Source organism: Nicotiana attenuata, unplaced genomic scaffold, assembly GCF_001879085.1.
Source record: "Nicotiana attenuata strain UT unplaced genomic scaffold, NIATTr2, whole genome shotgun sequence".
NCBI lineage: Eukaryota > Viridiplantae > Streptophyta > Magnoliopsida > Solanales > Solanaceae > Nicotiana > Nicotiana attenuata.
The window spans coordinates 171,383-183,462 of NW_017671777.1; the positions used below are offsets into that span (position 1 = coordinate 171,383).

Sequence of the window (12,080 nt, forward strand, 5' to 3'; positions counted from 1 at the left end):
TCAAGGGGATTATCCTACTATAAAAACTTACCCACACTTGATGTTAATGTACTACGGCATAACGCTCTCACAGCCCCAACCCGAGCAAATCTTTTTCATTCTAGATTATGAAGGTGTTTGGCTAAGCTTATAAGATGGTCAATCTAGCTTATAAGCACTTTTCGGCTTGTCTAAACGTTAAAGTACTTATAAGACAAGTGCTTATAAGTCAAAAATAAGCCAAAAGCCATAAGCTGGTCATCCCCAGCTTATGAATTTTTTAGCTTATAAGCACTTTAAGTTTAACCATGATTTTTAATATTTTATCCTAAAAATATTCCTTTTTTGAACAAAACTCCTACATCGATACTCACTGCCTCAAGTATTAATCTTTTAATTGTATGTTATAAATGAGGACATATCAAATTTCTGGTGTATTGCTTTCTAAGTGTTGTGGTGATGAAGACAGTGCTTGTTTCTCATCAAATAATTTGTCCTATTTAGGTTTATTTTTTACTGAAAAACTTTTGTCAATTTATTAATTATTATAACGTATGATTATATGCTTATCATAAAATAAATTATATTTATCATAAAAATTATCTTATCTAAGCATAATTGTATTTAAACTAAAATGACAAATAGAATATTTTGTATTTGGATCGATCTGGAATCTAAAATTTTGAAGAATTTACGTCATTATAAGTGTAAATAATTCTAAGGTTATTTAAGTCCTTTTAACAGAAACAGAGCTTATCAGCACTTTTTTTATTAATTTCGGCACTTGTAACCAAACAATAACTGCTTATTTATTAAATCACTTTCAGCACTTAAAAGTGCTTTTCAGCACCTAATGCTTATCAGCTTCTTCAAATCAGCTAATCCAAACGGGCTCTATGTTTCGTTTTAAAGATTAAACACAAACACGCACATGTCTGTATGTATAATTGTACTAGTCTCTCGGCACACGGGTTGCGCGTGTGCCCCATATAAACTATTGATTACAAAATTTTAAACAATCATATAAATATTATTAGAAATTGACTCTTAAAATTTTAAAAAAGTACAAAAAAAGTGTAAGTTTCTGAAAAATTATTAGTTTTATATTTAACGAATTCAATAAAGGAAGAACATTTGAAGCAAATTTTATAAAATTTAAGGAAGTAATTAGCTCGTATTAAGCAGGACAAGAATATAATATTGATTTGATACCTCAAAGTTTTCTTATACCAAGATATTGTAAACACCTTTAATTAGCAGAAGATTGTATATACTCATGATTATAATAAGTAAGCTAAAAATTTCAAGACACGTTTTATACAGAATTTTTTTATTTTTAAAGCAAAACGTTGTAATATACATTTTGGTAATTCAACTTTTTACACCGATTACGCTTCTCATATTTATAATAGTAATACGATATGGATAATAAATAAATAAATAAATAAATAAATAAATAAATAATAAATAGTATTGTGGTTAAATACTCGGTAGAAGCAACAAAAAGAGGAATTTGAAAAAAGAATTATTAAGGGAAATAGGGGAAAGAAAGTGTTGCAGATGATAAAGATTAACGCGTAATTTGCAACAGAATATTAGACGAATCAGCAGCATATGCATAACTCACCAAACCCCTTTTGTATAATGTGATAAACATGCAACATCTAATTATCAATTACGACGAACAAATTAAAATGAGAGTTAGATAATATATGTTCAAATATATTTTTGCAAGCAGTGGGGCTCCAACTTAAAAGAACTTTTCTTTTCCAAATTTAAATGAAAGTTCTTGAATGAGATAAATTTCTTCCGATGAAAGTTTCCTGGTCACATAACTTTTTTATTTTTAAGCATGTTGGTGCTACTTAGAGGCCTCCAATTAATGAATTTTGACTTGAGATCTAGACGCACTAATCTACATGCTTGAGATTTCATCGAATTACACTCTAAAATTTTTAACAAGATCAATTATTATCATCTACAATAGTTATATTGGAAAGATCGGCATGTTAGAATATCTAACTTTTGTTGAATAAGATCAAGCATACAAAAAATTAAGAACTGCCACATCCAAGAACACCTAATGCTAACTAACTAACCAAAGAATTTCTTTTCACTTCGTCTTTACACAAACATCAAACTCCAGTTAAAGTATCTTCAAATAAATCAAGTATTGAAAGAGGTGGCATGCATGATATATAAAATATACAAACTAGCTCTCTAGATACGTATGAGAATATGAGGGAAACAAATGAAGAAACAACAAGGAAAACAGGAATAAGGAACAATCAAACTATTACTTCTTGAATTCAATTTCTATGAATTGTACCTGCAAATGGCTCTATGAGCGTGATTCTTGCTGGAATCTACATGTGTGCTTGTCTATGTGAATCCCATCCTCATTTACATGGTATTCAAATAGAAATACCTTTTTCATCAGGGGAGAGCAGAATTCATTCCCATTGATCTCATTCGGTCTAGCCTTGTTTTCTAGTTTCATCGTGTGTTTTTTGGGACAAAGCTCATAAGATAAGAGGCCTCTACTATGTGACACTGTTAGAATATATGGGAATTGTAAGAGCCAACTCTTAAATGGTGATACATGCATGAAAAATTAGAAGAAATCAATATATGATAAATGAAAAGACGTTATACAGAAAAGTTAACCATTAATAATCAAATTAAATGACAAAGTAATCATCCAATTCTCAAGAAAAGTGGACCGAGAGATTATAATCATTAAAAGCAAATGCATAAATTATATCTTCTCATTACCTGGTCTTTATTGTGGTACAAAAATTATTATTTGTTGAAGATGATTTTACTTTTTAGTCCAAGGATATTGTAAGAGTGAGAGTTGATGGAAGGGTAGAATAGTTATTTGATTTTTGATGGGTAATTCGGTAATTCAACTTTTGCTTTAGAAGCTTCCTACTTTTAGTATAATATGATGAATATGATGATATGATATATCTTAATTCATAAACAACAATACTACTTGGCTGTGTTAAAAGTCGACCATTATCCTGTCCGCAACCAAAAATATGTATGCAAAATTACAAGTACAAGTAGAGGTGGCAAAATGATTAAGAAAAAACAGTTATCCACCCATATTATCCATCAAAAAATGTGTTGGATAATAAACCATTTAAAAAAGGGTCGAATATGGATAAAGAACCATATTATCCACTTAGAAAATGGTTAACCAAATGGATAACCAATGAATAACTAGTGTGTTTAACTTCTACATTTGTAAAGCCTCAAATTGAAATTCCTCAAGTTTGGAATACTAGAAATCTCTCATAAGTGATCATATTTAAGAAGCCATGGATAATATGGATATCCATATTATCCGCCGGATAAACCCGTTTTTATCCGTCTCAAATACGGGTCGAGTCGGATAATTTATCCGTTTTTTTTAAATTACCCATTTGACCCGCTCATATCCGACCCGCCCCGCCCGTTTGCCACCCCTAAGTACATTTAATTGCAAGGGAAGCGTTAAGAGACTCTATTTCCCAAGTGCGTGTGTTCCCTTTTTCAAAAAATTTGAGGGGAAGCAATCAGACAGAGGAAAGCTACTTATGAAACAAACGTACATGTCACCATAAAGCACACACAAGTATAGTATGTAATATGTGCGCATTTCTATAATCCAACTTTTCATTATAATGTTGTACATATAATTATACAACAATAATTCTGAACAGAGAATACAAAAAATGTTATTGCTGGCATCAACAAAATCACTAGGCCAATCAGTGCTTAGAGAGAAACGGACATGCCCAGTGCAAAGGATCTTCCGTAAGGCAGCGGCTGCTGCTTGAATTTGTGAAGAAAACTTAGTATTCTCCACAGGCAACCTGAACTAATATGCATAGATACAAGTCTGCAAAACATACACAGACGTAGCTATCAACTTCATCACCCTATACATGTGAAGAAACTGCCCAGAGGTATTGTCATAAAACATTTGCAATCGAGTGCAAGAAAGCAAAGGGGTGAACCCATTTTATTGAGCATTTACTCTCAGATCTCTCAAGTAAAGCTTGATAGTGGTTCACTGGCACCTAGATTCGTTATGCTGGGTCTCTCAACAGAATTCTAGCTGCTATGATGTCATGGCCAGTCTAAAGTAATGCCTTCTCAAATCCACCAAACAGAAGTTCAGATGCTCCAGCAGTTTCCAAAGCATCACTAGACCCAAGAAAGTGTGTCATGGGGAGAAGTTATTCCAAACATTCTACCAAATAGTTTGTCAAACTTACCTAGACAGCTAGACTAGGATTAAAATGTGGATATACCAAGGGCAATATCTTTAAAATTCAGTAGAACGACGAAACAGATTTCGAGATAGACAAACCTGACATAATCCTCCAAGCATTCTTCCTCCCAGAAACATTGACTAGTAACAAATGCATATTATGAGCAGAAACCATAAAAGTTATCACACACATTCACGTGAGCAACTGCATGTCTGTATGACCTGATTGAGGTGTGAGAGGAGATTTAAGATTTGGTCTCAGCATATCCATGATAGTGGAAAAGGAGGGGCGTTTCCACGGCTCACTACAACATTATCAAAACTAACTTTAGATAACATTAAAACAATCACGAAACTAAAAGACATGACTTGGGGACAATTACAAGCAACGCACTTAGCCCAGCAGGCCTCAATAATAGTTGCCACTTGAGGATTCAAGTCACTTGGAATGTCAAGCCTCTTCCCCCTAAATCCGACAGCTGCTACAACCTACAAAATCAGATTCATTACAGCACATTCTACACCATGTACAATATAAAAAAAACAAACAGTTCAATAGTCATGAGGCTCGGCAGATGGTTCTCTTATCTTATCTTTCAAAAATCAAACTTGTAGCAGAAACTAGAATGTACGATATCACAGGGAAACAGTTTCAACAATCATGATGACCGGAGGCTCCGAAACACCCTGTACCCTTCTTCGCTTCAATACAAGGCTTAGTTCACATGGCGCATGGCTCGAACCTGTGACCTACATTCTAGGTCACTTGAACTACCCTGGGGCATATATATTGTCCTCCTCTTTATGGTATTTACTAATTCTATTTGCTTTCCCATCAACAAGTCTATTCCAAATAACTATTCGAATCTTACTCTCTTGAATTAGCTTCTTTGTCCCCGTCCTCTAACATGCGACACCTTTTCCTATCTAGCACCACGTCCATGTGTCAATGTGGTCGACTAACTTCTTTACCTCACCCCGCATTAACAAAATAAAATATTTAGATGATTCATCATAATTAAACTACTGTTACGTTAGTCATGTATGACAAGGTACCTAGGGAGGTTCTTTGGAGATGCCTGGAGGCGAAAGGTGTGCCAGTTGCTTACATTAGGGCGATTAAAGATATGTATGAGGGAGCTAAGACCCGGGTTAGGACGGTGGGAGGCGGCTCGGAGCATTTTCCAGTTGTTATGGGGCTGCACCAAGGATCTGCGCTTAGCCCATTTTTATTTGCCCTGGTGATGGACGCACTGACGCACCATATTCTAGGGGAGGTGCCACGGTGTATGTTATTCGCTGACGACATAGTTCTGATTGATGAGACGCGAGGCAGCGTTAACCAGAGGCTGGAGGTTTGGAGACAGTCCCTTGAGTCTAAGAGTTTCAAGTTTAGCAGAACTAAGACAGAATACCTAGAGTGCAAGTTCAGCGCCGAGTCGAAGGAAGTGGGCGTGGACGTGATGCTTGAATCACAGGTCATCCCCAAGAGAAGCAGTTTCAAGTACCTTGGGTCGGTTGTTCAGGGGGATGGGGAGATCGACGGAGATGTCGCGCACCGTATAGGGGTGGGGTGGATGAAGTGGAGGTTAGAATCTGGAGTCCTATGTGACTAGAAGGTGTCACTGAGGGTCAAAGGTAAGTTCTATAGAGCGGTGGTTAGACCAGCCATGTTGTATGGGGCAGAGTGTTGGCCGGTTAAGAACTCGCATATCCAGGGATGAAAGTAGCAGAAATGAGGATGTTGAGGTGGATGTGCGGGCACACTAGGATGGATAAGATTAGGAATGAAGATATTCGGGAGAAGGTGGGTGTGGCTCCGATGATGACAAGATGCGGGAAGCTAGGCTCAGATGGTTCGGACACATGCAAAAGAGAAGTCTGAACGCCCCAGTAAGGAGATGTGAGCAGTTGGCTTTGACAAGTATAAGAAGAGGTAGAGGGCGGCCCAAAAAGTATTGGGGAGAGGTGATCAGGCATGACATGACGGGGCTTCAGATTTCCGAGGACATGACCCTTGATAGGAAAGTGTGGAGGTCTAGTATTAGGGTTGTAGGATAGGGGGTAGCGAAGCTCTTTGCTACTCCGTACCGGATGAGAGGCTAGTCTGACAGGGTTGTGTCCTAGAGTGCTAGTGGTTATTGTTGTGTCCACACTTCTCTTTCACTTTTCATAGTACCGAGCCTTTCTTACGTACTACTGTATATTGTTTTTCATCTATTTTCTGGTAATTTTGATTCTGTTATTATTTCTATACTTTCTGCTGTTGGTACTTGGTACTGATATATTGTATTTTTCATCTGCTTGAGCCGAGGGTCTATCGGAAACAGCCTCTCTACCCTTGGGGTAGTGGTAAGGTCTGCGTACACTCTACCCTCCCCAGACCCACTTGTGGAATTTTACTGGGTTGTTGTTGTTGTTACGTTAGTCATCAACTTGCCACAACTTTTAGTTCTCTACTTAACTATAATCTTGACAAACTGTACACAAATGTTACACGAAGTAGGAACTTTTTCTTTTCTTTTCTCTTCTCAAAATATGAACTATTAGAAGACCACAATAAGCAAAACAAAACCTAGAGAGAAGTGGAAAGTAGCATCCCCAGAACTTCCCCATTCAAGGGCCCATGAATGCGTAGCTTTCTACATTTTTTGATAAGGAAGCTTTCTACATTAACCACATGAAGAAGAGAGGTAGATGACGTAAGGAAATTGAAATGACATTCCCGGAAGAGGTGATCCCGACTTGTAGTGCCCTAGTACCTGGCAGAAGAACCATATGGGATCAACTCATTTTCACATCCCAAGAGATAGCTTTAGGTCCTTTCAGTTGATATATTAGCTGTTACCCTCTAGATTCAATTGTTTAGATCACAATTTACACCTAAAATACCCAACACAAACCTGTGGTGCGTTCAAATTACTCCATGGTTGTTGTAGTGTTGCCAACTCCCATAAAATGACACCAAAGCTGTATACATCAGATTTCTCATTTGATGGTTCATCACGAAGAACTTCAGGCGCCATCCATTCCGGCTGTCACAAATAGCACCAAATCATTTTTTTCCTTATTTAGTTATCAAGCAACGAGCCAAAAGACCAACAGAACACTAAAGGCACCAGAGCTTGAATCAAGAACTTACAGTTCCGGCAGCAGTCTTTGATGAAAGAAATGTATTAGCTTTGAAACGAGAAAGACCAAAATCACAGACCTGATGAGGACATCAGACAAGTGAGAACATTTAGAATCTTTTACTGATAAAGAGAAATACTATCTTCATCAAAAATTCCATAAACGAAAATAAGTAATAATAAATTCATTAAAGCAACAAAATCATATTCGCTAGCACTTTGAGCAAGACTACCAAGTTTGTTCAGAACTTAAGAATAAATTATAATGTTAACTAAAAGTACAGGTAATACATTATGCATACTGCTGAGCTATGGAGGACAGAACCTCCTAGAAAATGACAGACATTCAAAATGCCTCCTCTTTTTCAAGCAAATTCTCAATCAGACCTCAAGACCTTTTGATATTCTTTTTTTTTTTTAAATCTTTTTTGGTTGGGGAGCCTTGGCATAACTGGTAAAGTTGCTGTCATGTGACCAGGAGGTCACGGGTTCGAGCCGTGGAAACACCCTCTTGCAGAAATGCAGGGTAAGGCTGCGTACGATAGACCCTTGTGGTTCGGCCCTTCCCCGGACCCCGTGGGAGCTTAGTGCACCGGGCTGCCCTTTTTTTGGTTGGATTTGAAAAGCCAAATTGAATGATCAAGAAATTAATCTTTTCCTCGATGGTCCAAGATGATTAAAAGGAAGAAGACCAGACACATATTGCCGGAGTGAGGGGAGACACATCTATGCTAATATTTCCAGTTAAAAAGAAACTAATTCACCTGAAGGTCGAAAAGGAGGACAAGTTATGTTAAGGAAAAACATGAGTAGAAAACCCATAATCTTAATTAGACATAAATCTTCCTCATAGTGACTCCTAAATTTCTTGAATCACTGGATCCACGCGTTTATGATATGTAAGGTGGACTGAATGCAGCATTATTGCTACATAGCAGCTGAAAAACCACTCTATAGATGGTATATGTCTAGAAGATCGCAAAGAGAGATTTTGGACGAAGCTTCCCTCCAAAATGTAAAATTATGTACAAACGATTCTTCCCTTTAGAGAAGCTTCAACATATATCCTCTCTTATTGGAAATTAACCCATTTCATGGGATCGCAATGTTGACTCTCCATCATCTGAGAAATCTGATAAATACTTGCTGGTTCACCACTTGCTTTATGTGTTTTAGCAAGTTTGATTAGATTAGGAAGATTGTGAAACTATAGAACTATAAGACTATAGAACTTCTCTTGAACCTCCGGAAATTATCTGAGGAAGTTAATGAAAAAATCCAAAATGATACTTCCTTCAGATTTGACTACTCTGACAGCCAAGTCCGACAATATATTAATCATGACAAAAAGGATTGCACATTTATGTTTCTCAAAGAAATTCTTACTCTCACCTTCACTGTATATTTTTTGTCCACTAGCAGATTTGGAGATTTTAAATCTCGGTGAACAATGGGAGGATTGCGTTTGTGAAGATAATTCATCCCATTTGCCTGCACAAGACCATAGAGAGATTAGCCCCAATTGAAAAAATAAAATGAGAAAGAGGGAGTAGGACACATTTATCCATACCACATCGTAAGCCATACACAGCCGACGTCTTTCATCTAACAACTCTCGCGCACCAGGTCTATGAAGAAGTCTATATAAGCTACCTCTGAAATACATGATAACATGGGAATCACTCAGCTAAATTGGGAATAGCATAATGTTTTCTGTTAATTGGAAGGGAAAATAGTCTAAGACCTCGATAAATATTCAGTAACAATGGACAAATTTGGTGGCTGAATGACAGCACCCATAAAAAGTACAATATTTGGATGTCGCAACCGCTTCATAATTGCAACCTAGGACAACCAAAGAGAAAACAGAATTAGAAGAGTGTAGAAGGGAAAACAATTAAATAAAACTGATGATCACTGATCCTCAATCTCCACGCATCCTTGTCTGTCTCTTGCTCTTCCTAATTGCTAGTTGGAAGATGGGGGAGAAGGCCCAGACGTACCTCCCGCAAAAATTCATTGAATCCCTCCGCATGAAAATTTTGTTCCATGAGAATCTTCACAGCAACGTCCTAAATGATACAAACTTCCATGTGATGCAATCAGGAAGGAACAAAGTCAACGTAAATAGCAGCTTCAGATATTTTTATCACCAATGGACATACAAAATACTACCCCTCCTCCCCAAAATTAAAAACGACAAAATCTGGAGAGAAAAAAAAGAGTCAGTAAAATGTATTTTGGAGGGAGCTTGAGTGCTACCTTGTTGGCTTGTTTAAACCACAACAGAGATATGGTTTCCCCCCAATAAAAGAACAATAGAGATAAACAAATTTACATTGCATAAATGAATCTCTGAAGTGAGAGATACGTTGAGATTTTTTCCAGATAGAAGACTTTCAAAAACTAAGATCTACATAGACAAGTATCTTACAGAGCCATCCCAATCAGCACGATGAACAGTACCAAAAGACCCTGAAAGTCGACAAACTGTGTTAGCTAGAACAAAAAAGAAATGTTATGGTACTATAGGATACCAATATAACATGCACCCTTCAAGAGAAAAAACAAACATCCGACCAGTATCCAAGTGGCTAGAAACCAGCAGAGACAGATTACCTGCCCCAATTCTCTCCTTCAGAACCAGATCATTCCATGGAATATTGAACTCTTCTACATCACTAAGAAGTTCTCCATCATTTATTGTATCTGCTCTTGGGTGAGACAATGCCATTAGTGGTTGAGCATCTTCCCCTATTGGAGGGACATGCTTCACAGGAACGAGGTCCTTGCCCACGTTCATTGAGTTTAACATACTAGAAGGATTATACATTTTGGAAAGTTGAGATTCTTTATCACGCCCCTTTTTCCATGCGTTTGATGGAGGCAGAGGTAACCGAGAAATTGCATCACGGTTACTTGAACTAGGGACTGCATTGTTTCTATCCATGCAACTTCTGTCTGATTGTCCTGCATCTCCATCAGCTGCTGCTCCTGCGCCAGATGCTAATCGTTATGAATCCCTGAAACAGGACTTGATGGATCTAGTATTCACTAACAAAACTGAAGAGAAATTGTCCATAAACAAAATAGTACTCCCTCCATCCCAATTTATTTGGCATCGTTGATTTGGCTCGGAGCTTAATAGATAAATGAAGACTTTTAAAACTTGTGGTCTAAAACATAGACATTTGCGCGGCTATAAATCATCGGGAAAATGGGAAGTTTAATGTTAAATTGTCTCAAAATATAGAAAGGTGCCACTCTTTGTGGGACAAACTAAAAAGAAATGTGTACCACATAAAATGGGACAAAGGGAATAATATTTTATTTGCACAAGGAAAAGAAATAATTCATACTTACTTTCCTAGTTATGATCAAGGCACAAGGTAGAGACTAGAGACACTGATGTTATAAATTTGTCTTTGCCTATTCTAATTTTAGGTTCCACCCCACCCCACCCCAAAACAAAAGGAGAATATTGCGATCCAAAAAGAGCTAAGTATATAAATATACATGTATATATGCTCATGAATTTCCAAAGGTTGAATGAAATGCTTAAAAAACAAAACCCAACACTCACTAGACAGGACTCATAGAGGTGGGGAGCAAGGAGAGGTGGAATTTTCCAATTAAAGTCATACTACCACAAGCTTTGGCGAGGAAGCACGGGCTTCCCTCATGTATCAGTTTGGATTAATAGGTGCTTCTTTGCTTGTTTGGCAGCAATTGAGAAATTTCGACGGATGAAAACTTGCGGAAGAAGAGGATTACATATGTTAGCTAGTGCTTTATGTGCAGACGTTCAAGCAAAGATGTGGATCATCCCTTGTTGTATTGTCAGGTGGATTCACGATTATGGGCTGTTTGGAACTACTTCGGGGTGCAGTCGACCATGCCAAGTTTAGTGAAGCCTTTAGAAGAATAAACGAGAAGACATAGGGCATGGGATTTTGCCCCCATCATGTGGGTTCTGCGGAAGGAGAAAAATAGGAGAGCTTCTGCACATTTAAGAAATAGCCTACTACTTTTAGCTTTTGGTGCACCCATGAGATCCCTGTTTGTATATGAGATTGGAGTCATTTGTAGACATTTATATTTTTGTGAAGGCTTTTTACTGTTGGGTATAATACATGTATACGGGAGTTTTCCCAAATCAATAAAATCATTTACCTTATCAAAAAGAAATATACATCCATCTATATAAAAAACAATTCAATCTCCAAAAGACTCAAATGCCAACACCTTAAATTGATATTTGAAGTTACATCAAGCCTTTTAATCAAATGTACACACACTCACACACACACATATATATAATGTATCGGTGGATGGGTGGGTGTGGGTACTATTAAAAATAATCATTCCGAAAAATCAAATATCAACATCGAAACTTCACAAGTGGAGCTAGTATCAAGCCTTTTAATCACATTACCTAACCCAGAGAATAAATTAAAGAAACAAATGAAGAACAGAATAGATGGCAAGAAGATGGACTGTCGAAATTAAAAACTATGGTACAGACAGGAGGCATTTTGGTACCAAATAAGTGGTCAAGCTTGGCACTCTAAATCACATAGATATCTTGCTTTGGACTTTGCTGATTACTCACAATTATAGAAGTCTTGGCGATGTACTGGCAGATTCGGGGGGGGGGGGGGGGGGGGGAGCAACAGTAGGCTGTGAGGGAGCAAGGATGCCAGCAG

General features: G+C 37.4%; 1 protein-coding gene across 5 annotated transcripts in view; it reads right to left on the reverse strand.

Annotated features, from left to right (window-relative positions):
• Nucleotides 1–3,604: 3,604 nt before the first annotated feature.
• LOC109210171 (serine/threonine-protein kinase CTR1-like) overlaps nt 3,605–12,080 on the reverse strand; it is a 33,497-nt gene continuing 25,021 nt past the window's right edge. The window contains exons 6-16 of one of the 5 annotated variants that reach the window (XR_002065505.1): nt 9,994–10,368; nt 9,809–9,849; nt 9,378–9,446; nt 9,119–9,219; nt 8,945–9,029; nt 8,767–8,865; nt 7,386–7,454; nt 7,147–7,278; nt 4,638–4,732; nt 4,343–4,548; nt 3,605–3,868 (exon numbers count right to left, since the gene is read on the reverse strand). Coding sequence is in view for 2 of the 5 variants with exons in the window: in XM_019373549.1 (XP_019229094.1) it covers nt 4,437–4,548; nt 4,638–4,732; nt 7,147–7,278; nt 7,386–7,454; nt 8,767–8,865; nt 8,945–9,029; nt 9,119–9,219; nt 9,378–9,446; nt 9,809–9,849; nt 9,994–10,368 (1,178 nt within the window). In the remaining 3 variants the exon portion in view is untranslated. Of the gene's footprint in view, nt 4,549–4,637; nt 4,733–7,146; nt 7,279–7,385; nt 7,455–8,766; nt 8,866–8,944; nt 9,030–9,118; nt 9,220–9,377; nt 9,447–9,808; nt 9,850–9,993; nt 10,369–12,080 lie in introns of all 5 variants that reach the window. The other 4 variants (XR_002065503.1, XR_002065504.1, XM_019373550.1 and 1 more) reach the window with 4 other exon arrangements.